The sequence below is a fragment of the Engystomops pustulosus genome, chromosome 11 (assembly GCF_040894005.1).
Source record: "Engystomops pustulosus chromosome 11, aEngPut4.maternal, whole genome shotgun sequence".
In the NCBI taxonomy this organism is placed as follows: Eukaryota; Metazoa; Chordata; class Amphibia; order Anura; family Leptodactylidae; genus Engystomops; species Engystomops pustulosus.
The window spans coordinates 66,514,080-66,541,303 of NC_092421.1; the positions used below are offsets into that span (position 1 = coordinate 66,514,080).

Genomic DNA, 27,224 nt, shown 5'->3' on the forward strand with positions numbered 1-27,224 from the left:
TATACAGCAAGCCCCTAGTAGTATACAGCAAGTCCCTAGTAGTATATAGCCAGCCTGCACCCACGGCCCTTAAAAAAATAAACTTAAATACTCACCCTCCGATGTCAGCGCGGCTCCCTGATGTCCCCGATGTCAGCGCCCCCCGTCTTCTTTCTTCTCCGCGGCTCCTCTTCGCTCTTCTTTCATCCGGCATGGACGCGGCCATGTTTTCTTCTAGCAGGCGCATACTATGACGAGGCCGCTGCTGACGTCATAGTATGCGCAGCCACGAAGAAAACATGGTCGCGTCCATGACAGAAGAAAGAAGAGAGAAAAGGAGCGCGTAGAAGAAAGAAGACGGGGCGCGCTGACATCGAAGGGTGAGTATTTAAGTTTATTTTTTTTAAGTGGGTAATTTTTTTTTTGTAATAGACTCGTGTATAAAACGAGGGGACGTTTTTCAGCACATTTTTTGTGCTGAAAAACTCGGCTTATACACGAGTATATACGGTAAATTTAAAAAAAAGACTAATATTCAGTACAAGTTCTGGTATAGAAAAATATAGGGGGACATTCCAGGTGCCCACCCGCCAGCAGCTGCACCCCTCCACACCCATATGGCTTGCAGGTGCCATAGTCGCCGAAATAATTGCAATTTGTTACAGTGCGCAAGAAATTGCAATTATATGAGTACTTCTACACCAAAAACTGGCAAGGAAGACTGATAAATCTCCCCCATAAACTTTATTTTGGTGGGATAGAATAATTTCTCTATGACACGCATAAATTGTAACATATCTTGTTTTTACTTTTGCTTCACAACTATATTCTCATCTTCAGTATTTTTACTTCTCAGTCTCATGGCAGGACTGAATGGAGAAGTTGTCGCACGTGCTGATGTATCTCCATTCATGTTTATCAGAGAGCCAAAAAGTTACTGCAAAAAGATTTTGTATTCAAAAATGAGTTAAAATTGTACAGAGCCTTGATAAATGTTTGGCGCAAGACAGGAACGTTAAACACTTAAGTTGACAACAACATGTTGCTGCCTGGCACCTGTCAATCACAGGAGGAGAAAAAAAAAATCAAGAAACAGCCAGATCTATTTACACAGTATCAGGTTTCATGTGACACTTTAAAAGTCTTCGTTCAATTTTTATAACTCAGATTAAATGCTGCTTGTAAGCACTTTAGCCCACTGCTGCTCCTGCCCATATATTAACTGCAGCAAAGGCCACTCCACGTTCTTCCCATACATCATAAATGCTACATTACATTCCTATCACACGTGTTCAAAATAGTATAGTACTGTCCACATGAGCTGACGCCGAGAGGTAGCCTTACTTTACTCAAGCGATTAGAAATAGTTGCAAAAAATGCATAAGAGTCTATCCACACTGTATATGCAGAGGGAGGATATTCGGACTTACATTATTTTGTAGCATGCAGTTTCCTTATGACAATGTTAAGACTATGTTATTCTATATAGCAGTGATGGTGAACCTTTCAGACACACCTTTTAGAGTGCCCAAACTGCAACCAAAACCTACTTTTATGTCGCAAAGTGCCAAGATGACATTTTAAGCAGTAACCTATTGATCCCAACTGTATCATAAGTCATAATTGTATTGGCGTTCTGAGGAAACCAATACAATAGAAAGATAATTTGGATTGTAGCTTCCTTCCAGGCTCCCCTGAAGAGGAAGAATCAGGGGACCCAGAGCAGGAGCTCCAACCATAATCCATCTCTCTCCATACCTTCTTGCTTCTTGTGTAGTCCTGGCAGCCAAGAAGCTGTTGCTTAAAAATAGTTTTGGACCGCTGGAGGAAACCTTCCTCCTATCTAGCAAATCTTGTGCTGGGGTGAAGGCCTGGGTGCCTACAGAAAGTGCTCTGAGTGCCACCTCTGGCACCCGTGCCATAGGTTCGCCACCACTGCTATATAGTGTAAAAAAAATATAACAATGTAAACCAAACAATAGAGGCCAAAGGAGATGCCCTTCTTGGTGTCTGTGGAATGAATTGAAACCTTTGCAAATGTTTGCCCTATGTTGCTGGAGATCTTGTAAAAGGGGGTATTCAGGATTTTTGTTGTAAAACTGTAAGACCTTCAATCGTGTGTATGTGAACGTGCTCCCAAATATATGTAAACAGCTCTGGTGACCGGGCGGCGGTCGCATGTGTGTTGCACCGTACACAGGGAAAAGATTTGCGGCCGTGCAGCCCCATATGCTCAGCTGGCTATGGCTTTATGGTGAGCATACATTCGTGTGAAGGCAGCCTTATACTGTAGTTTATTTGCTCCCTGCCATATTAACTCCTTAATGACCGCCCTATCGGCTTTTTACGGCGGTCATTAAGGGTACTTCTTCTGACGCGTACGCCTTTCTACGGCGGCGCGTCAGAAGAAGTTTTCGGGACACCGGGTCTCGCCGCTGTCGGGCTATGATATCACAGCCCAGACCCGGCACTAAGACCCGGGATCGGAAAAACCCCGATCCCGGGTGTTTAACCCCTTACACGCCGCGGTCAAGTGTGTCCCCCGTGGATCCGATCCCTCCTGCCTCAGCCCCGGGTTCCGACGAGTGACCCGGGGCTGTCGGCTCCTCTCTGTGCCGGGTTCCGCCTCCTGGCAGGACCCGGCTGTGTGTAACTGAGCATGCTCAGTTACTTACAGTATACACTGCAATACAAGTGTATTGCAGTGTAAAGGCTTGAATAAGCGATTGGATGATCGCTTATTCAAGCCAAGAAGTAGAAAGTGTAAAAAAAAGTAAAAAAAAAAAATTTAATCTTTTTATAATATAATTAAATAAATAAAATAAAAGTCCCATAATCTCCCCAGTAACACATAAAATGCAAATAAAGTAAATAAAACACAAAAACACGTACATATTTGGTATCACCGCGTCCGTATTAATCTGTACAATAAATCTAAATCAATATTGAACCCGCAACCCGGTGAACTACGTAAAAAAAAAAACTTGAAAAACTTCCCATTATATACAATTTTCCATCAAACACCATCACAAAAAATGTTCTAAAAAGTGATCAAAAAAAGTTACGTTCCCTAATATGATACAACTGAAAAGAACAACTGTTTTCGCAAAAAATAAGCCCTCAACCAGATCTGACAACAGAAAAATACAGAAGTTATGGCCCTGAAAATTTGTCAATAGTAAAAACAATGCAATTTTCTCCAATATTGGTTTTGCTCAGGAAAATTGAGCAAAAATAAGAAAAACTATATAAATGAGGTATCACCGCAATCGTAGTGAACCAGAGAATAAAGATAAAATATAATTTTTACGTTACGGTGAGCGGGGGAAAAAAATGCTAACAATCCAAAATAAAAATTGATGATTTTGTTTGTGTCCCCCTTGAAATAGTTAATAAAATCTCATGAATAAGTTTTAGACTCCCAAAATAAATTATCTATACATTGTATCTCATCCCGTACATAATAAGCCTCATATGTTCGCATTACCAAAAAAAAAAAAATGTATAGGTCGTACAATGTGACAATACAAATCTGCCTCCATTCATTCTATACTCGGCCATGCGCCCGTACAGCAGTCACCACCACATATGGGGTATCAGTAAACTTGGGAGAAATTGGGCATCAAGCGTTGCACTGCGTTTCATAATTTAATTTATTCTGAAAATGTCAGTTTTGGCCTAAATGAATGTATTTTCCAAAAAAATTCCATAGTTTCTAAATCGCAGGTCCATATTTTTTAACCCATGTGAAACACTTAAAAGGTTAATAGACTTAATAGAAGTTGTTTTACATATGTTGAGGGGTGAACTTTCTATAGTGGGGTCATTTATGGGGTGTTACTATTATTTAGGCCTCTCAAAGTCACTTGAAAGCTGAGTTGTCCCTTAAAATGTGAGTTTTGGCAATTTTCATGAAAATAAGAAAAATCGCACCTAAAGTTCTGCACCTCATAACATCCTAGAAAAATGACCGGAAGCATAAAATATCATCCCAACATAAAGCAGACATTCTGTAAATGTTAATTATCAAGCTTTTTGGGAAGTTTTACATCTTGTCTGGAAACCAGAACATTTCAAACTTGGAAAATGAAGAATTTTTACAAACTTTTGCCAAATTTTCACTTTTTTTCAGAACGAAACGCAAAACGTATCACTTAAATTTTATAACTAACATGAAGTACAACGTGTCACGAGAAAACATTCTCAAAATCACCAGGATATGTTAAAGCGTTCCGAAGTTATAACCAATTATCGTGAGACATGTCAGATTTGAAAAATCGAGTCTGGTCATTGAGCTGAAAACTAGTGTCGGTGATAAGGGGTTAAAAGACATCTGCCGTCAGATTGGCTGATGGTAGACTAGTCCTACTCACATGCTCCATGGGATATCCTCTTCTATGGACTTTCTTAATTTAATCCAGAACAGTGTTTAACGTTTATGCAAATCAGTCTAAGGCTTATACGTCGCTGGAGCACCTTGGCTTATAGTTTATTTTCTCCCCCTCTATCGTTCAGTCCTTCCTGGTCCACAGCATCTTCGATCTCAGTGGAAGGGACCAGTCAGGACTGTATGAATGGGGGGGTATGTGAATAAATTCAAGTTGAGGCACTTAGAGGCTCCCTGGTGACGTAAGCGGGATTGGAGACAAAATTTTCATGATTTCAAAAAAGTTTGGGTTAAAATTCCTCCTGAACTATAGTAAGAAATTTCTTGAAAAAAAATCTTAAATAGCCGGTGAGTCGGACTGGTCTACGGTCAGTCAATCTGATGTTAAATGTCCTCTAGGATAAGGTTTTTCAGGATTTAAATCTGCACATTTCATAGAGAACCGATATACATGAAAATGTGAATGATTTCTTCAAAGTCAATACACGTGACTTGTCACACACCCTGGAACCTGACCTGCAGATGTGGACGTTATAATATAAGTGAGGGGAAATTTTGTCTCCGGTTTGTCGCTCTATATATAGAGACTGAAGGGCTGAGGTCATTGTGAGCATCTTATCATCTGACTGCCAAATGCCTCCGTGTACAGTCTTCAGGCAGAGCCTATGAAATCAAATGGCACAGACAGGGCACGGTGTCTCTGTGGCTGCACTAAAGACACTGACTGAAAGGTCTGAGGGAGCAAATGAGACTGTGAATTCCCAGTCATCAACAAGCTCTGACCTTTATGATCACACCCAAAGCGAAGGTGCTGCCGGGTGTACAGAGGGGTCTTATAAATAGCTGCAGATACTAGAATGTATAGCAATCCTCCACTGTGAGGCCCATTGATCTCATATCAGTGTCACACGTGGCTCATGATATCACCTGGGCACAGCAACAGTTGTGTGTGATACCACCCTGGAAAGTCCACTTATATATGACAAGTATGGTTTCAGTATGTATATGAATATCAATTACTATGGGGGAGGATAACAACCAGGGAGATATTATTACATGTAAATGCATTAGCGCTGCTAAAGTTAAGTTACATCTTGACTCCATGTAAATCATCAATTCCAAATTGTGAGGGGTATGATTCCCATAGACGGAAGATGCTATTTCTGTTGATGACTATCTCTCCATAGGTGAAGAGTAGAGATGAGCGAGTATACTCGTCCGAGCTTGATGCTCGTTCGAGTATTAGCGTACTCGGAACAGCTCATTGCTCGGACGAGTATTTTCCCTGCTCGAGATCGAGTATTTAATTAAGAAAAGACTATTAAAACGAAGAATACAATTAAAACAGTGAACACAGGTGAAGTGAAGAACACTGTGAAAGAACACATTGCAGATGTTCCGAACATCTGCTAACTTAGCCGAAGACACGAGCGCCGAACGGTGGAGGAGCGGAGCGGGGGTTGGAGCGAAACGGAGCGGAGGCTGGATCAGGCATGCAGGAGCGGAGGCTGAAGTGGAGCGGAGTGGGGGAAAGCGCATGGAGGAGCGGGGCTGGAGCGGGCATGGAGGAGCAGAGCGGGCATGGAGGAGCGGGGGCTGGAGCGGGCATGGCATGGTGGAGCGGAGCGGGGGCTGGAGCGAAACGGAGCGGGCATGGAGGAGAGGATTGGGGGCTGAAGTGGAGGCTGGAGCAGGACCAACAGTCCGACCCTGATCACATCACAGCCCAGCCCGAGCACAGAAAGAACACAGTGAAGAACACATTGCAGATGTTTCGAACATCTGCTAACTTATTGGAAGACACGCGTGCCGAACGGTGTTCTTCACAATAGTATGTGAAGAACACATTGCAGATGTATGGAAACATCTGCAATGTGTTATTAACACATATTGTTCTTCGCATACTATTGTGAAGAACACCGTTAGGCGCGCGTGTCTTCCGATAAGTTAGCAGATGTTCGGAACATCTGCAATGTGTTCTTCCATGTGTTCTTTCAGTGAAAACATCTGCAAACATCTGCAATGTGTTCTTCTTTAGTGTTCTTTCAATGTGTTCTTTCAGTGAAAAATGCTCGAGTCTCCCATTAACTTCAATGGGGTTCGTTATTCGATACAAGCACTCGAGCATCTGGAAAAGTTCGACCCGAGTAACGAGCACTCGAGCATTTTAGTGCTCGCTCATCTCTAGTGAAGAGCCTTCATAATAAAAACAAATGAATGCCCCATCCCACAAAGAAGCGTTTTTTGGCCAACATTGCTGTAATGAACATGTGTGATGCTTAGCATGCCACGGGATGAATTCGTAAGCAGACGCAGAACTAGAACTGTTCCACCATTAAACCCTTACCGACATGTGACGTAATACTACATCACATGACGGGTGCATGGAGAGGGCTCATGGGCTGAGCCCTTTCCATAGCCGGTAAGTCTTTGCTGCATATTGCAGCAAAGGCTTACCGGTAACACCCGCAATGGGTGCCAGCAGTAAAAATCTTAAACGCATCCGAAAATGCCCGGTCTATCAAAATATAATTACGTTTTTTTACTGGATTTAACCCCGCAACAGAAAATAGCGCCCAAAGTCAAAAATGGCACCTCCCAAAGCTCTGTATACCAAAGTATAAAAAAGTTATTAGCGTCAGAAGATGGCAAAATGCAAAAAATATTTTAATTTTTGTAAATGTATGAAAATATTATAAAACCTATACAAATTTGGTATCCCCGTAATCATACCGACCCAAATAATAAAGTAGACCTGTCATTTGGGGTATACAGTGAAATCCGTAAAATCCAACCCCACAAGAATACGGCACAAATGCGTTCTTTTACCAATTTCACTGCATTTGGAATTTTTTTCCCGCTTCCCAGTACATGGCATGGAATATTAAATTGCACCAAGTGTAATTTGTTACTCAGAAAATAAGCCATAACACAGCTCTGTACATGGAAAAATAAAAAAGTTATAGATTTTTGAATTAGTGGAATCGGTCATTATATTATACAGGTCTAAATCAGTAAAGAGTTTGTATGTTCTCTCCGTGTGTGAGTGGGTCTCCTCCGGGTCCTCTGATTTCCTCCCACACTCCAAAACATATTGGTAGGTTTATTAGGTTGAGCCCCATAGGTACAGGGACTAATTTGGAAAGTTCTGTGTAGGGCTGCATATTCTGTGTGCACTATAAAAAATAAAGGAATTATTAATATTTAACATATGGAAGATGATTCATGTATTCTGATCAGTATTCATTGTTTCTTATAATCTTTATTCCATAGAACTACTTTTAGTGTTTTGTAATTTACTTTGCAAATCAAGAATGAATCTGTATTTATTTTTTTACCACTTAACACTATAACTTTATTTTTTGGCTAATGTAGTCTGGCATTGGCTTAATTTTTGTGGGATGAGATGTCATTTTATTTGGTATTTTCTTTTAGTTTTGACAAATGTTAAGCATCTTTATGCAGGAAGAGGTTTATGTATTTCAGTTTTCCGTTGGGGTTGAGACTCTTTTGTTTATTATATTTCATTTTCCATTTTTTTTTCTTGATTTTCTTCGGAATGTTCTATTATGCTTTGTTATCAAATGCACAGTTCATATTTGGGGGTGGGGACAGTGTTCTTTGCATTGATCTCTTATGTTAGAGCAAGTCTGGGGAAGTTGGAGTTTCATCAGTCATTATGTTATTTTTTAGAAGGAAAATTAGTAATTATGGGAGGAAAATATGGAAGAGTGGATCATGTTATGCAGACTATAGTTTGACAGATTTCTCATGTAAAAAACTTATACATCACAGACTTAAATGAAGTTGCTGCAAATTATTCTCAATTCAGAAGTATGTTATGCCAGAAAAAAACGGCAGGTTGGATGCAAGAACTTTAAGCTTCCTGAAGAGGGCGCACTTTCAGTGGTTTGTTCTATCTGTAATTGGTTCTTTCTCACTAGAGACCTATGCAGGGGAGCGGTGGCGGCCTGCAGACACAGCACTTTCACATCTGTCATTAGGACCAAGCTGTGACTGTCAATCTTTCACCCTTCTCAGGATCCCTAGAGTGTTACCAGCCCGCATGGTGTACAGAGAGTGCACACGCCACCCAGCTATAAACTACACATTTATTGGGGTATATTTAAAGAGCTCCGTACAGCCTGCAGCAATGACAAGCAGCTGCAAAGTGGGGCCCAGCAGTAACGTGCGGCCTAGAGGAATGACTGGGCACTTGTCCTGGAACACAGTTTAGTTTGTTCTGCAGCATATTTCTGCTCTCTACAAGCCAGGTGCATTTTACTAGTAGCCAGGATTTTGTCTTTTATACCAGTCATTTTCAACACCATAGATCCCTCACATCTAAAAGGCTTAAAAAATATGATTAAATACTAAATTTGCCATCACTTTCCATCGGTTGTATGGGAGCCATCTTCATACTTGCCAAAGGAAACAATTGTTGATTTGTCTTTTAAGGATTTTTTAAGAAAACGTTGCGTTGGACACCCAGGGCAGGCTTGCTGCTGATTTTCTATTGTATATGACTAGGAGGGCATATGGAAAGAATCTGCCAAAAATGAGATGGTACAGCAGGGTATTTTCTTAATATTTGCTGCAAGTACGTTGCTGCTTTCACCTTACTCTAATGCGAAACCCAATAATTAAATTTTTTGCAGCCAGTTGACTGGATTTATTTCAGCAGTACTATGCTGCTACTATACCTAGATTTATGGTATTTTCAGTCCCTTCTTCAGGTCACATTGGCACTAAGCAAAGTTTTCCGTATTTCACATTGGCATCAGTGCTGCCTGGAAGGTGAACTGTCAGCTTTAGGCCCATGTCTGCATATTACAGCTGTGTGTTTGTGGTGATCATGGACAGTAACATGATGCTGCTATTGTTATGGAAGTGTTTTATTTGTGGTTGATCCGTTTTTTCATTGTTTACTGGTACGGGCTTGTAACCTGCTTTTTGGCTTGTGAATTGATTGAAAAATAAAAACAGATTATTTTTTAGTATATATGAGTGATGGGCCCCAATTTTATCACAAAGGAAATACCTGCACAATCCATATTTGATATTCAGGAATTCATAACTGCTCTAGTGTAAAAATTTTGTTTTTTAAAAAAGACTTTTTAACCCTTTGAAAACATTTTTTGTTTTCCATTTTTTACTCTCCACCTTCCAAATGCCATAACTTTGTTTAATTTTTCAGTTTACAGAACTGTATGAGGGCTTGTTTTCTGCAAGATAAATTATACTTCCACGTGACAGAATTTAATATACCATACTATGTTAAAAAAAAAACATCTGGAATGAAATTCCAGTACAATTAACAAAAAAACTGTTGTGCTATTTTTTTAGGGGCTTGATATTTAGCGTTTTCACTATGCGGTCATAATAACACATCCCCTTTAGCCATTGAGTTTATTACATATTCTGTTGTCACAGTCCCTTTGTAAGTGTCATATAACCTTAAATAATACCAATAAATCTACAGCGTATACTGCCCTTACCAGTCAGAAAAAGGATTAAGGTTATTGTGGCGACATTAATTTTTAAGAACACATATATTTTGATGCATTGTGCCAATGGAGTAAAATATTTTAAAGGAAACCTACCAGTTAGAATGGCAGGGGTAAGCAGTAAGTACCGAGCACCAGCTCAGGGTGAGCTGGTGCCGGTGCTTAGTTTCGTTAGTGTTAATAACTGCTGTATCGCGGTTTTAACACTGTTTAAACTTTAGAGCAGAAGAGGCTTCGGCGCTGCGTGTGCACGATCGTGCGCGCGCCTACATAGGAAATGCCGGAGACGTTGCGCACACACGCACGGTCGCGCACAGCGCCGAAGCCTCTTCTGCTCTAAAGTTTAAACAGTGTTAAAACCGCGATACAGCAGTTATTAACACTAACGAAACTAAGCACCGGCACCAGCTCACCCTGAGCTGGTGCTCGGTACTTACTGCTTACCCCTGCCATTCTAACTGGTAGGTTTCCTTTAAGATTTGCTATTGACATCATCGTACTGGCCTACAGACACTTGTACTGTCTATTCTGCACAATGCACCACATAGAAATTTGACATTTAAAAAACTATTTTTATAAAAATTCTGTTTTGTTCAAATAGAATATTTCCTAAAATTGATCAAATCAAATGAAAAGGGAAATAAACAATATCAGCAAGTTATTACACAGTTACTACATGTGTTTCATGATCACACAGAAAGGCTTACCTTCCAAGACCTAGTCACTCATTGAAGTAAACTAGTCCATAAAATAAATGAAGCTAAATAATAAAATGAAACCAATGTGATAGTAACAATAGTACCAAGAACTTTTAATGGGTATTCTGGGTCCCTTTTTTGTAATGGTATATTTTTTGATAAGATCAAAATCAGGGTTTTGACATCCACTATGTAAAGCAGTTGCTTCACTCGCAGCTTTTTCTTTATAAGTCTGTGAGGTCAAGGCCATCTGTCAAATGGGATAGAATGAGCTGCAGCACCAAGTACAGCCACTATACAATGTGCGGTGCATGGAAGACACGCAGATTTTCCCAAAGCTTCATTTTTTTAACAGGTGGTGGAGGTACCAGATCTATGTTTATCCCCTGTCATAATTATAAAGAATTATGGAATACCTGCCAAGCAAGACGAGCTCCTATACAGCTTATATGTTACATCAGGCTGTACTCCCAGTCCATAGCGTGCTCTATCCTGAGAAGTAACAGCAATTTGTTACCACAGAGTAACTTTCATTCACATCCAGAAAAGCCTGAGCGACGGCTCACTGATGACATCATTTGTTTGAAGATGTGTCCAAGAATTAAAAATAACTTGGATATGCAAAGTGGCCATAGAAGCAGTTGTTCTTATTGGGCTCACGAGCTGCGGACTGTCATTATGAGGGATGAATGAACAAAGAAGCTCCTAAAACCATTACTGACATATAAAAGGCACAACAACAGATGAGAAATCCTATTAAACACCAACTGCTTATTAATAGCCGGTACCCAGAGCAAGGTTCATCCTGAGCAGAATACAAGAACTCTATGAAAATTTGTATAATCTTCACCAAAGTCATATCTCAACCCACTTACATCTTTGTGCCGTGGAGTCACGTAAAGCTTATTGTGCTGCCATGTAAAGCTTGTCGGGTGCTGTGTATACAGACTACTCTGCTTCTAAATACAAAAACCATCTCCAATGGAGTGGGCCTTAAAATTATTCTGAAGGGGGAATAAGTCAGAGCCACAAGTTAATACCATACAACAAGTGGGGAACAATCTACTTCACAATTTTGAAGCATATTTTGTCGATACAGATTTGGAAATGAATAACTAGGAACGAAAATAAGGTAGATTTTTCTGTTTAGAAATCCACCGGTGACCGGTAGCCGTTTGTTTAAGATTTCAGGTCTTTAGGAAGTTTCAGGTCAACATTTAATATGACTTCAACATTTTTATCCCAGATATCTTTATCATACCCCTGCACAACTTAAACATTCTGAAAAGTGCTTCCCACTGGTCAATTGTTACTAGATTTTGGTGGAAATCTGATGGACCCTTTGCTATAGGTTGGACTAGATGGATGTGCATCTTTTTCCAACGTTATCTACTATGGTACTAACTCCTTGCTGTAGTGACCTTCAAGGACCTTTCAATTAATTTGAACCTGTTCCTTACGTACACTGTTTTTTTATCCTTTACCCATAGTAAGACACAAGAGTCAATCACCAGCTTCACGATGAGTTTAAAAAAGAAAAAAGGCCTTGCTGTGAAATACAAAACTTACAAATGACTTAAATATTTTCTCTTTTTTTGACGTCTAAGGACCGCAGGGGTTCGGAGCAGTTGTTGTGTATAATGTCCATGTGAGTGATTTACAATTAGAGTTATTTATCTCTCGAAGTTTCGCTTACGCTGAGCAAGAACTGTCTGTCCCTTGTCCTTGTCAATGAAAAGTCATTTAACTGTAGGAATAGACTTTCACATTTTTGGCATGGAACTGATTATTATGGCCTCATGTGGCAAATGTTTCTATAGGAACCCCCTCCCTCTCATCTAATATGTACATGAAAGTGACGGTTTATCATTAGCGCTTTATGATCGGTGGGGGTCTGAACTGCCACTCATAAAGCGAGTGAAGGGGACATGTCACTTCACAGTGCAGCCCTACCCTCTTATCCCCAGCTGTTCAGGGGACTACTTCACAACTCCATTCAAGGAAATAAGAAGTGCAGTCCCTCACTCCCCCTTATGGCCTGAAACATTACTGAGCAGTGATAAAGTGGAGGCGCTACAGCTCAGAATCAGCAATTTATCACTGCCACAATAATTAGGGATCCCAAATGATAAACCTTTATCAACACGTTATAACATAACCCAAGGCCATCATTGACATATGAATATATTACAGTACTGTCTCCTCCTCCGTAAAACCTGCAGTACATCAGTGTCTGTAAAACGGTAGAAGTCTTCTGAATAACTGAAATGTCCTCAGCTTTAACCTGAATTTAGTAACTTTTGTGCTGTACAATAAGAAAAGTTATAGCAACTTTTTAGCCCCTGCGCCGATCAGCTTTCCCGCCTTTATAAATACCCCCCCCCCCCCCCAACGTTACTTCCAGGGCAACTCCTTTTACACTAACCTTTTATTTTAACACAATAATTGTAATGCTGAATGTGGCTTCATCTGAAAGTTCAGATTTTCACACACTCCCTTTTAATATGTTTTTATTTAATTTTAGGTACAATGTGATAAATTAATTGACTAAACTGAATACAAAAAACTACACAATGTTTAATCAAGATTTGGTACAAATACAGTTGAAGATGAAATATCTGAAAAGGGAGCTCTAACACTACTGACACTATTTCCATTAAATCTAACAATTAGTTCACCTCGGCCTGAAACTTCAAGATCAAGTAGGAAATTCTTGTCTGCAACCTACAAAATTATTGAGTAGAAGGGAGACAAACTGGATGTACCAGAGGTTAGTTACTGTGCCAAAAACTGATATCGTCTTGAGCCCAAAACTAATCGGTGACATATGTTTCACGCTTAGTGTGACAATCTTTTCAGGGAAATGATATAACCAATGAAACATAAAGTCTCATGTGGAATCAGTACATTCCTGCAGAAAGAGTTCTGAAGAGCCAGGGGTTTATCCTTGGCAGTGATGTGGTATGTAACCCAGATCCTTGCTGGCAGAAATGCAACTGGATAGAGAAAACTACCAAGCAACCGGCACTGTGACTGCTGGTTACCTGGTTTTACTTAGGGCTATGGAGGAATCATGAGCCATTGTTATAATGTTGTCATTTATAAGAAAAGTCCTCCATACAAAGTATAAGGGATTTGAGAAGCTTCCCTGCTGTATACACACGCCATGGACTGATCTGCACTGTGGGTTTTCTTTACAACCAAAATCTTCTTTTTATGAACAGCTCAACCATGAAAATGAAGCCTGGCTCCTCTGCAGCACGATCTTCCTAGTCATAAAATCTCAAAAATATTTGCACCAAACAAGACAAGAGATGGCAATTCTACAGAATTGTAAAGAACCTGCACCTGATTGTTATATAGATGGAAATATTACAGCGATTTCAAGCTCAATAAAACAACTGGGGGGGCTCTCCACATTCCATGAAAGAACACAATTTTATTGCAAAAAAAGAAGAAAAAAAAAAGGATTGCAAGTTACGCTTGTTTATCCACCACAGAATATGATCTGTACGCCACACAAAATCTTTCAATAGTCATAAGGAAATCTGCAGCGTATCACCAAACTCCATCGCTCAGGCCTGACCTCTCCCAGGTAAGTACCTTAGAAAACTATAAAAATGTCACTGCAAGCTATGCTACCTCTGTTCTGCTCCAAGGCAAAGCTAAAATATTAAGCGTGTGTACAACAGGCAGCTGGAGTGCAGGCTCCTTCATATACAGAAAAACTTTTTGTCCAATCTCGCACTGCAGCAAGACTCACCTTCTTGTTACAGACAACTCCATGTGCATTGTGTGTGAGCCTGTCATAAGAAAAATACATAACCTGCTAGAAAGATGCACATTTTACATTTTGTCTCTGTGCGTCTTGGCACAATGTTTCTGCTTGTGGAAAGGGAGAACTTAAACCATGAGTAAAAGCTTTGTGTGAGGGAATGGATGTAGCAGAGCTGTGTGTGCTGTGGTGTGTGTGACCAACAGGGAATTTTTAATTGTTGGCAAATACATTATTCATTTTTTTTTTTCGATTTCTAAATCTGGTGTGTTTTATGGTCCAAAAAAATATATGTATACATATATAAGCAGTACCCAGGTTACGTATAAGATAGGGTCTTTCGGTTTGTTCTTACGTTGAATTTGTATTTAAGTCGGGACTAGTTGGATGTTCAAAATTTTTTGCTGTCATGGGAATAAGGATTATCAATAAAACTACAGACGCCTTACAACGGATCATTGCAGCCTGGGGCTAAAGTACGCCATTCAGAAAGCTACACAAGAGTAGGCTGAGAGGTCCTTCTGTAAATTGGGGTCATCTGTAAATCAGGTGTCCTTAAGTCAGAGGCCATCTGCATATGTGTCTGTGTGTAAGTAGAAAAAAATATGCGAAAGTGATGATATAAGTGGAAAAAGTAGTACTTTTATTCCATAACCGGTGTTGTTTCAGCCATTCACACAGCTGGATTATGTGTTATGTAATTCTGCATATACAGAGCCTCCTATCACTCCACATCTTCAGTAGTCCAGCACAGAATGACTTATTCTGTTGTTCTATCCCCTGTCATTCTGCAGACATAGCAGCTCCCATTTCTCGCTGTCACTCTGCAGTCACAATCGCTTTGTCTCTGTCACTCTGTGGCCATGCTTCTAGCATTCTCCATCATTCATCAGCTTCAGCTATCACGCCTTGTGTTGTCCTGTAGTCTCTACAAAATGTGAGGCTTAAAACTGTGTGGAGAAGCAGTCTTTGTCACCTAGTAATTTGTCACTTCTTTCCCATTAAACACATTTCCCTAAATGTCAAATTTCCCTTCACACTATTTGTAAATCCCAGTTGAATATTCATCCTCCTACTAAAGGATTATTAAGAGGGAAGTCGAGCTGCCCTACAATCTGTATTAGCTCCAGTATATGGAGGCATCTGATACTTTTATGAGGCTGAACTCGATGAATTGTAGAGAGCAGGATTTCTAGTGAAGGCCATTCACTTAACATTACACAACATATGTTATTTTGAGCTGTCACATAAAACCACATCAGTCTTTATAACCACATTGTACAAAGTTAACAGAAATTTTTATTTAAATTATTATAATATTATTATTGTTATTATTATTATTACTGTTGGCTTATACACTGTTATTTGTTATTTTTACCATTTTTATTTTTCAAGACATGTCCTCGCCTGACTTCCAAAAGAATCAATATATTAGTTTTCTTTGCTTTATGGTTCCAGATCTACAGTCTAAAGCTACATTCACACAGCCGTATGGGGGTCATATATACGTCGTATATGTCCCCCATAGATGGCAATGGGCGCACGGCGGCGTACAGGAGCAGCACCACACCGCCCCGTAGCCGGGAGAAAGATAGAGATGTCCTATCGTTCGTAATATGGCACAGTGCGCCATACATCGCTATGGAGAGGAGCTTGCTATGGAGCGCTCACCCCCTCCTCCTCTCCCAGGCACCGCCGTGTGCCCGCCGTGCTATGGTATGGCAGGCACACGGTCATCTGAATATAGCCTAATAAACATCAGAGAATTAAATGTATTTTATTCTTAAAATGGCACAAACTTAAGTTATCCATCCCACACACTAGGTGTATGTACTGTATGTGTGTATATAGATAGATTGCAAATGGTATATGGAAGTGCTACATTGATATATCTACCCATATTGATTTAAATTAAATAGGTGATTTCGAGAAGCACAGGGGAAACTTGGCACAATTTGTAGCTGTAAAATAATATATATAGAAGAATTTAAGTCTTCATCATGTAGCTACTGTATCATAAATAAAAAATAAAAAAATAAAAAGTTGGCACCAAATACATCACAATGTAACAGATATATTACAAGCTAGAAAAGCCAATATTTACAGCATGATAAACATTGCATGGGTTTGGATCCACAGAGACAGCAAACTGTTAAAATGGATTGCTGCGCTCGTAAATTTTTATAGAAACCTGTCCCTTGTGCTGGAAAGTCCAGAAAAAGAATACTTTGTGCGCCAGAGCTCTGGCTGTGAGACCGACAGAAAACATATCTGCAATGTTCTATAAAATGGGAAACTTGAACAGTGCAAAATAGCCGCCTGCAGGAAGATAACATCTATCCAGACCCGTCCCTAAATGACATAATCTGCTGATTATTACCAAAATATGTATGTGGATTATATCTAATCTGTGTACGGCGGCAGCATCCTTCTTACATATTCATATCCAATGTGGTTACTTATATTGGATCCACTGGACATGGTTTACGTCTCTAATCTACCGTGACATTCTGCTGTTTCTATTTCATATTGTAGATCTAGGAGGAAGTAACACTTTGTGTCACAAAGCGGAAATTCATATCATATAACAATCTAAACCTAGATGCTATGCACTTCAGGCTGTTGTGGGAGAGTTTAGCGTGTATAGCACACGGCTGTTTTACAGATACATGCTGTACAGATTGGTCACACAAGGGCCTTGGCTTGCTGTTGGCCCATAATGTGCCTATGGGGCATGCATATGGGCGTGGAACTGTGTACATGTCAATGCCATGTGCATCGCACACATAACATATTTATAATGGATTTTTTTTTTCTGTAACATAGTAACATATGCTACAGATCTGGGCATTATATGACCAGAGAGCCACATCTGAACCTCTAACTACCCCTAACTGTGTTATATTGTTGAAAAATTTGAGCTCCTCTTCCCATAATTAAGAATGCAGTGTTGTTATACATGGACTGGCTATACGTTATGACGGCTTAGGTAATAAAATAATGGAAGGAGAGATCACACCGGAGCATTGTAGACCTGGACCAAAACATAACAAAGACGTATTTAATGTGAAAGTAGAGTGATTCCTGGCGGATTACTCTGGTCTCTTCATTTCCTTGAAAAAGTAATTGGAAATGTTAAGGTGTGACGCCTGGACTGTCTGCGCATGACCCGATATCTAGCGCCTTAGCATAGTCATGTAGCCTTTTTTACTGGTTGGAGTGCCAGTGAGTCATACGCAGAGCATACAGACATTTGTTAGTATATTCTTTTTATTTCTGTCTCTGGCATAAATACACGTAACCTAGACTTCTGTCATCTGAATCAGACGTTAAAGGGATCTTCCCTATTTAATACTTTGTTGTTTCGTTGCCAGAGGAGAGCAATCAGCAGGCGCCAGAGGGGTTTATATTAGATCAAATGTTAAATAGGGGGAAAAAAACCCTGTTGGAAATTCCCACTAAAGATATGAAGCTGAGACTAGAGAGCAATTTGGGAATCCCTTGGAAGATGATGTTGACATAGCTGTGACATTATATCTATCAGAAGTTTACAAACTTACCTCAAGGATATTTAATATAAAGTGGTGTCCTTATATCACGAGAGAATTCACAGCACACGTTTGATATCATTTACTCCAAGCTGCACCACAGTCAGAGGTGAAGCTATCACAGATCCATTGAATATGTAAAACTAGCTATGGAAGAAAAAGGTTACATAATCTCAGGGCGCCATCTTTGCCATTAGCCAATTTGTAAATATTCTGGTCTGCCTTCTGGTCATCTAGTACTGTGCATTAAAGGGGTTCCCATCTGGACATTCACATTTTATTTAATTCATCTGATATATAAACATAAAGTAAATGTTCCTGTTCCATAAATGTAGCCATGTTGTCCTTTAGAAACAAGATAGCTGTCCTTTACCCCGCACCTTGGTACCAGTGGTTAGACATGTGCTATTGAGTCCTGCCAATCCACCAGGATTCATCGTTCATTACAAAAGGGCGGCTATGGGACATGCAGTAACTCCAGACCATTTTATATGCAACAACTATTTGTTTCTTTGAGCAATCACTCCAGCAGCGGTGTTGGCATCCAAGGACAATAATCTCCTTTCTAAGGGACCATGTAACTGCATTTATGTTAAATTTTCTTCACACAGATACATAAGCCAAAAAACTTTTTTTTAAATGTCATTTTTAATCATCCATCACACAAAAAGTTATATTAATCACAATCCAAAAACTTTATGAACCCCTAGTCTGTACAAATAAAATCTAACGTTCTTTTTTCCAAAAAATATGCCACATTGACAGAAAAATTTTCCCCAAAAGTATTTCATTATGTAAAGGATGGTCATTTAAATAAAATATATATAAATTTGGTATTGCATTTTCCATTTTGAACCAGAGAAAAAAAGTTTTTATATTATTTAGGTTGGACAATATAGGCAGAAAATTTTTATTATAATTAATATAATATCAGATTTGTGTTGTTTTCTTAAATATACTGCACAGTAAGGGTTAATAAAAATTGTGGCGCTTTAAAACTACATTTCGTCCCTAAAAGCAAAACCCCCCATACAGCTTTGAGTTATGGTGACAGAAAAGTTTAACAAAACAAAACACAGATGACCTGGTTATTGATGTAAAATTGACTTTTTTTTTAACACAGAACTGTAGGTGAGTTTGAACTAAACTAGTAAGATAAAATATACATATTGGGCATTATCTTTCGAAGTATGCAATATGTTACTCGTACGGATCCACAGAGGATTGTAAATATTTTATATATCATCTATGATTTACAATACAAAAAACAATGACGGTATTTCAGGGGGTTTCTCTTTTGTGCTTCCCCATAAGAAATTAGTGAAAGTTAACAGAGCTATATTTACCCCAAGAAGGTTCCATTGCTGAATGCACTAATACCACAAAAAACAAACCCCCAATCAGTTGAACTGTCAACTGGGGAAAAAAAACATTTTAATGTTTTAGCAATAAAAAAGTTCATTGTAAAAAGGGATTGTAGCTCACAATTATAACATTCAGGACCTTGGGAAAGTTGGATTGCATTCAGCCTGCCACATTACACAGAGTATCCTAAACTGTCTAGACCGAAATAATTAACCTGAGCTGGATCACTCATACAAAGCAGCTGGGGGATGGTGCAGCGATTGATTACTTCACAACACAGTGATTACATCATTCTCCGGAGCAGTGCATACTTAATGTGAGAGGAGAAGCGCTGAGCCCCAGCACAGAAGCGACAGAGCTTCATTATCATAATTTTATAATTGTTTTATCAGCAAAACCTCTCGGCTCAGGGATATGTTTCTGCATCAGTGTAGCTACAGCATTCTCAAGGTATGTTTGGTTCATAATGCATAAAATAAAATGGTAGATTTCCATTAAGGGGATTAAGGTCCTGTGTCTAAGGGGTTAATACATCATCTACAGTGAGGTGCAGACTGACATCCAGTATGACCTCTGAGGAATGGAACAAAGGCTTGTCTGCAATTCTGGATTTGCAGGCAACAGTGAGCCATTCCTACAGGGAAGATTTTCAGATTATCAGGAGAGGGGAACAGGAATTTCACTTCCCCTCATTCTCTGTGGGAACATTTATCAAGGAGACAGCTGCAGCCAGTGCACCAGGCCCTGGACTCTATCACTGGAAGGAACTTGGTGTTTTGTTGTATTCCCCCTGGGAGGTTCATGCTTCCTTTTCTGATACTCAATCACAGGACAGCGGCTTCATTAGACACAAGCATTTTAATTGCACAGCAGCCAGATGACTGATCTAGTAGGATCCTGCAGCAGCCCATAGACTGCATACAGGGTAGGATACTGCCTCATGCAGACATCTTCATAAATCATAAGATTACTCCCTGGACATATTATATGTAACATATGATGACTTATGCTGTTAAAGTTACATACATTGCAGGCGCCCTTTCTCTGCTAATAAGCGTGCACTCTGAAACCTAAGCCCTAGTCTCTGACAAGTCACCGCATTGCATGTGATCTAGTCAGACGGCTAATTGGAGAGGCTGAAAGAAGCTAATGCATCAGTGAAATGTATGTTTGCATGCTGGGTATGCACCCGCTTCTATCTGTGTTCTGAAAGGCTCAGGTGAAAAATTCAGAGCTTCCTCTTCTTTTATAAATAGTATTTTTTGTAAATTAAAAAAAAAAGAAAAAAAGATTCAGAGTTGGGAAATGAAAGGCAAAATCACAATCAATCTGTAATTTTGGTTTTAAAAGCAATTTAGTGGTTCACATTTAAAACAGCTATTGTACTATTGTGACATATTTGCATGGGATTATTAACAAGTGCAATGTATAGCAACAAAGTGGATGCTGCACTAGAATACCTGAAGTGCAGTTTTTTTCAGTGACTTGTATTTAAGAAGTTTGCTCCTTGGCTTTCACTCTACACAGTACAATTGCATTTATCTTAAAACCTTGTGCTTATTTTCCGCAATAGAATATTAGCAATGAGACATGTCCTATATGCACAGAGCTATTGCACACTCACCGTGCCATGGCTGTAAAAAAGATAGAGCCTGCTCTATCTTCGGCTGTAAGAACGACTGCGGCATCATTTTCTATGGAAAGGAAAGGGGCCAGCAGCTCATCCCTCCTCCTCTCCAGTGCGCCCCACGTGTTCCCATGGGCATACCTCCATGTAAATGCACCCTAAGTCTGAAAGTCCCCGGGCTCAGGAAGGCACATGTGCAGGCCCATCTGCACAGTGGTGCAAGTCATATTGCACGCAGCGCCGAAGCAGTTTCTGCTATAAAGTATAAAAAGTGTTAAAACCGCGATACCGCGGTTTATAACACTAACGAAACTAAGCACCGGCACCAGCTCACCCTGACCATTTGAAATGGTAGGTTTCCTTTGAGATTTCCATATGAGATTACATGTGAGATTACATGAGGCGGCTACTCCACGCCCCGGTACCCACTTTACCCCTCCTACTCACCCATCTTCAGCGCGCAGCTCCGCGTAGCTGCGCGCCCTCGTCCGGCGACCCTGCCGTCTGCGCATGCGCAGAAGAGCAGGCCCGCGCCTGTTTCGGAGCAGTGACCGCGCAGGCGCGGGCCTGCTCTTCTGCGCATGCGCAGACGGCAGGGTCAACGGACGAGGGCGCGCAGCTACGCGGAGCTGCGCGCCGAAGATGGGTGAGTAGGAGGGGTAAAGTGGGTACCGGGGCGTGGAGTAGCCGCCTCGTGTAACCTCAGATGCGGCTATTCCACGCCCCGGTAGCCACATAAGTAAATTTAAATATATATGGAATAAAAGTTACCAAAAAAGTGAGGGGACGTGAGGATTAGCCCTTAACCCCTTAAGGACGGAGGGTTTTCCGGCTCATTTCTCGCTCTCCAACTTCAAAAATCCATAACTTTTTCATTTTTCCGTGTACAGACCTGTGTGAGGGCTTATTTTGTGCGTAACAAATTTTACTTTCCCGTAATGTTATTTATTTTAACATGCCGTGTACTGCGAAGCTGAAAAAAAATTCCAAATGTGGAAAAATTGAAAAAAAACCGCACGTGCGTCACGTTCTTGTGGGCTCAGTTTTTACGACTTTCACTCTTCGCTCCAAATAACACGCCTACTTTATTCTTTGGTTCGGTGCGATCGCGGTGATACCAAATTTATATAGGTTTTATTGTGTTTTAATACATTTTCAAAAATTAAACGAATGTGTACAAAAAAGAAAAAAAAATTTTTGCCATCTTCTGACGCTAATAACTTTTTCATACTTTGGCGCACGGAAATGTGTGAGGGGTCATTTTTTGCGAAATGAGGCGACGTTTTCATTGCTACCATTTTGAGGTCTGTGCGACATTTTGATCATTTTTTATTTCATTTTTTATGTTATGTAAAAAGGTGTAAAAGTCGCATTTCGGACATTTGGGCGCCATTTCTCGCCTCGGAGGTCACCGCCGGCCGTAACCGTTTTTATATTTTGATAGATCGGGCATTTTGGGACGCGGCGATACCTAATATGTCTGTGATTTTTACTGTTTGTTATGTTTTATATCCGTTCTAGGGAAAGGGGGGTGATTTGAACTTTTAATATTTTATTAATTTTTTTTATTTTTTAAACTTTTTTTTTTCTTTTTTTTTTCACTATTTTTTAGACCATCTAGGGTACAATAACCCTAGATGATCAGATCGCTCCTACCATATACTGCAATACTACAGTATTGCAATATATGGCGTTTTTGCAGGTCTTACATTACAATGAGCCACTGGCTCATTGTAACGAACCTGCATAAACCATGTAGCCTCGTGTCAAGAGAAGACCCGAGGCTACCATGGTAACCGATCGCCGTCTTTTAAACGCCGCCCGCGACTTTGCGGGCGGCGTTTAGAGGGTTAATAGCCGCGATCGGTGCAAGCACCGACCGCGGTTATTAGCGGTGGGGGTTTTGTGCAAAATGCAAAAACCCCCACCTCTGTATGAAGAGGACTCAGCCCGTGAGCCCTCTTCATACTTCCCTTATACCTCTGCGCCGTAGAGCTACGGCGCAGAGCGTTAAGGAGTTAAAAGGGCTATCCTCACGTCCCATTGATGCACCTACCACCCAATCTACCTTTATAGGTAGATTTGTGGTGGTAGGTGCCCTTTAAGGTCATGGAGCCGACTAACCATTCTATTGACCTTAATCTCAAAGAAAACTTATGGAGGGAGCTGAAACTACAAGCAACAGCCTCAAAATCTTAATGATTTAGAAAAGTTCTGCAAAGAGCAATGGACCAAACTTACAAACCTCATCATCCACTACAAAAAAAAGTCTGACTGCTGCGCTGCACCAAGTATTAAATCTTGTTTGCCAGAGGGATCAAATACTCACCATTAAATTCTGATTAATTTATATAATTTATACCATGTGATTTTCTGGATTTTATTTTTGGCATTTTAACTCTCAATGTTAAAATTATCCTACTCTTAAATTTATAGACTTGTCATGTCTTTGTCAGTTAGCAAACTCACAAAATCATCCCGGGATCATATACCGTATATTTCGGACTATAAGACCCTTCTTACTATAGGACGCACGCCAGATTTAGGCTTCCAAAAAAAGAAAAAATATATTTTAAACCAATTAAAATATCCCTGTTGCTAGCAATAAAGCACAGCACACACAGCTTTGCTACATCCACAGCTCTGCTTCACCCATACATTTACATACACAGCTTTGCTTCATCCATACATTTACACACACAGCTCTGCTTTATCCGTACATTTACACACACAGCTCTGCTTCATCCATACATTTACACAAACAGATCAGCTATACACACACACAAACAGAAATAGGAACACACACCACTGCTACATACACTGTGCACTGCTATACACACTGACCTGGCGCTACTATACACATAATTATACACACAGCTCTACTATACACATATAATAAATACACTGGGAAGTACTACACACATGAATACATACACAGCTTCACTATACACATATAAGGAACACACTGAGAACTACTCTATGCATGAATACATACACAGCTCTGCTATACACATATAAGGAACAAATTGGGAAGTACTACACACATGAATACACAACACAGCCAGGAACACACTGGGAACTACTCTATACATGAATACATACACAGCTCTGCTATACACATATAAGGAACAAATTGGGAAGTACTACACATATGAATACACACACAGCCAGGAACACACTGGGAAGTACTACACACATGAATACACACACAGCTCTACTATACACATATAAGGAACACACTGGGAAGTACTACACACATGAATACACACTCAGCTCTACTATACACATATAAGGAACACACTGGGAAGTACTACACACATGAATACACACACAGCTCTACTATACACATATAAGGAACACACTGGGAAGTACTACACACATGAATACACACACATCTCTACTATACACATATAAGGAACAAACTGGGAAGTACTACACACATGAATACACACACAGCTCTACTATACACATATAAGGAACACAGTGGGAAGTACTACACACATGAATACACACTCAGCTCTACTATACACATATAAGGAACACACTGGGAAGTACTACACACATGAATACACACTCAGCCAGGAACACACTGGGAAGTACTACACACATGAATACACACACAGCTCTACTATACACATATAAGGAACACACTGGGAAGTACTACACACATGAATACACACACAGCTCTACTATACACATATAAGGAACACACTTGGAAGTACTACACACATGAATACACACTCAGCCAGGAACACACTGGGAAGTACTACACACATACAGAACCCTTCCCCCCTTCTCCCCTTCTTGTCACCCTGTCCCAGCGCAGAATGGCAGTATCAGACCTGTGGTGTTTTAAGAAGCATGTGATCAGTATCATGATGCTGACATCACCGCAGATCCTGTAGGACCCTCAGTAGAAGGGAGAGCAGTGCGGAGGCTCTCCTATGGGAGATCAGATGAAGCGCTATGTCAGGGTGTGTTTCCAAGGAAACGTATGCAACCAGTAACGAGCACCACAGGCTTCACATTGTTTGTATACAAAACATTTGGTGCCTGTTAAGGATTTTATGTTTTTATTGGAAACGCATATGCAATTGGCCCAAGACCGTCCCAACTGCATTTCAAAATTTAATTCAAAGGTCATGTGTGAACACAGCCTTAGGCTACATTCAGACGGCTGTATGGGGGGCGTATATACGGCCAATAAATTCCCCCATAGAAGGCAATGGCCGCACGGGGCCCTACGGGAGCGGAACGGTGCAGCACACATGCAGCACCGTCCCGCTCCTTACCCGGTAGAAAGATGGGACATGTCCTATCTTTCGACGGAATACGGCGCCGTGCACCATATATTCCTATGGAGAAGAGGGTGGTGAGCTGCGCTCACCTCCTCCTCATCTCCCCGCGCTCCGCCGTGTGCCCACTGTGCTACAGTACGGCGGGCAACAGCCGTCTAAATGTGGCCTTATACTTCTTGTTGGATCTAGCCATACCTTGTGTGTAAATAAGAATATTGTATTGCTTTCTAGACCTCATAAAAGTAATGTGAATAATATATAAAAATCTAATATGGCCCTCCCGCTGTGGCATGCAGGATAGCAACCGCTTGCTTTCCCTGTTCCCACACTTTGTCATTTTTGACATTTATTTTTGGGGGAGGGGGGTTTCCCCTTTTTCTCTTCAGGCAGAAGAAAGTCCTTCCATGTGTGAAGTTATTCTGAGCTCTAATGTTTTCCTGATTATGGGCTAAGCTCCCTCCTAGCAGGGAGTAGATTATTGCTCCTGTTCAGAATTCTTGAGAAACAATAAATCGTGCTTTCTCTGGGGTTACAAACACCACATGAAATGCTGTATATAAAAGGAGGATTTGCACTTCAGTGTACATGTAATCCAGAGCTTGTGAGATGTCACAAGCGAATAATACGGTAACAGGGCCTTGCCGGGAATTATTTTACCGTAAAACAACTCCCATCTTTCACTGGATAATGTTGTCAGTGCCGCCATAGACATGGGGTCATTAAAATCACTGAGAAAACATTTTTCTACCCATGACTAGATTATACTACATGCAAAGCACCTGCACTTCCAATGGGGGCCAAATGTAGCATAATATTTTGTGGAAAGCGCTGACACACACGCAATGGGAATGTGATCTGAAATCACGAGGGGCAACTATGACTGGGCCCCGTTTTTTCAGTATCCACAATGTGCTATAATTGCTCATCAGAGGGCGTGATGTGTATGTAGGACACATTACATTACACATTTTTTGATGTGAAAAGGGAAACTGTTATGTCTAGCAGAGCAAGTCGTCATCACTATATGTCGGGTCGCCATTGATAAAACACCTTGAAGCTGATCTGGTGTTTTCTTATAGTCTCAGAGGGTTTGGTCTGTAAATGAAGTTTGGTGCTTCATGTAGAAAAAAATTGCAAGTATTTAATATAAATTGGGAAAAATTCTAGCTTCAAAAAGTCACAGAATGGGGTGCAAGAAACAATTGGCATCTTTTTCATTTTTTTTTTTTTTTACACTATTGGCTCCAGTGTTTAAAATTTGGTAAGGAAATGGGCATGTTGGCCTTTGACTCCATCAAGGGGAATGGTGGAAAAAATTCAAGGGAACTTGTCAGCAGAAATATACCTAATAGACCACAACCAGTATGTTGTCAAGCAGCTGAACACCTTCCAGATCATGTTTCTTTCATGGCCCAGTGTGATGGCATCATCCAGAAAATCAAGTGAGTGTAAATTTGTTGTATAAAATCAAGGAATCGGAGAATTTAACAATGAATTCAAGCTTTCCCGGTCTCAGAACACTCCTTCACTGTAATCGATGGTCCTGCATCCAGAGACATCACTAACCAGATCTACTGAAGTGCATGATGAAAGTCACAGGAGGAGGTGTTCAGAGAGCTTGACTTCACTGTTAAATTCTCCGCCTCCTTGACTTTATACTACCTTTTTACATTTCACTTCAATGTTGATTTTCTGGGTGATGAAACTAAGCTATCAAAGAAACATGATCTGTAAGGTCTAAAACTGCTAGACAACATACTGGTAATAGTTTTTTAGGCCACTTTCTGATGACAGTTTCCCTTTAAGTAATATTTCAGCGCAGTCTTTCTCAAAGTGAGAAACAAAAAGTGAAGATGATATATTTTTGACTCTGGTACAAATGACTATGCAAAGGGAAAACAAGGGAATTCTTTACAATGTTACAATCCTCCATGGGATTGCGACTAACCTCACAGTCCATGTGGTGTATTTAGGCACAAATTCCTGGGCCCAGTATGTTGCCCTGTATGATGAAGATTTTTTTGAGCTTTTGTGATAAAT

General features: G+C 40.3%; 2 protein-coding genes across 24 annotated transcripts in view; one reads left to right on the forward strand and one right to left on the reverse strand.

Moving 5' to 3' along the window:
• LOC140105604 (uncharacterized) overlaps positions 1–27,224 on the forward strand; it is a 253,158-nt gene that overhangs the window by 112,960 nt on the left and 112,974 nt on the right. For 4 of the 22 annotated variants that reach the window (XM_072129599.1, XM_072129598.1, XM_072129600.1 and 1 more), the window contains exon 4: positions 13,796–14,166. The exons of 16 other annotated variants lie outside the window; for them this stretch is intronic. In XM_072129599.1, the coding sequence (XP_071985700.1) occupies positions 13,796–13,844 (49 nt within the window). In that variant the 3' untranslated portion in view covers positions 13,845–14,166. Of the gene's footprint in view, positions 1–10,926; positions 10,948–13,095; positions 13,342–13,795; positions 14,167–27,224 lie in introns of those variants that run through there. 2 more of the 22 variants (XM_072129602.1, XR_011850603.1) reach the window with 2 other exon arrangements.
• RBM20 (RNA binding motif protein 20) overlaps positions 1–27,224 on the reverse strand; it is a 165,216-nt gene that overhangs the window by 89,643 nt on the left and 48,349 nt on the right. The gene's annotated exons all lie outside the window — the stretch shown is intronic.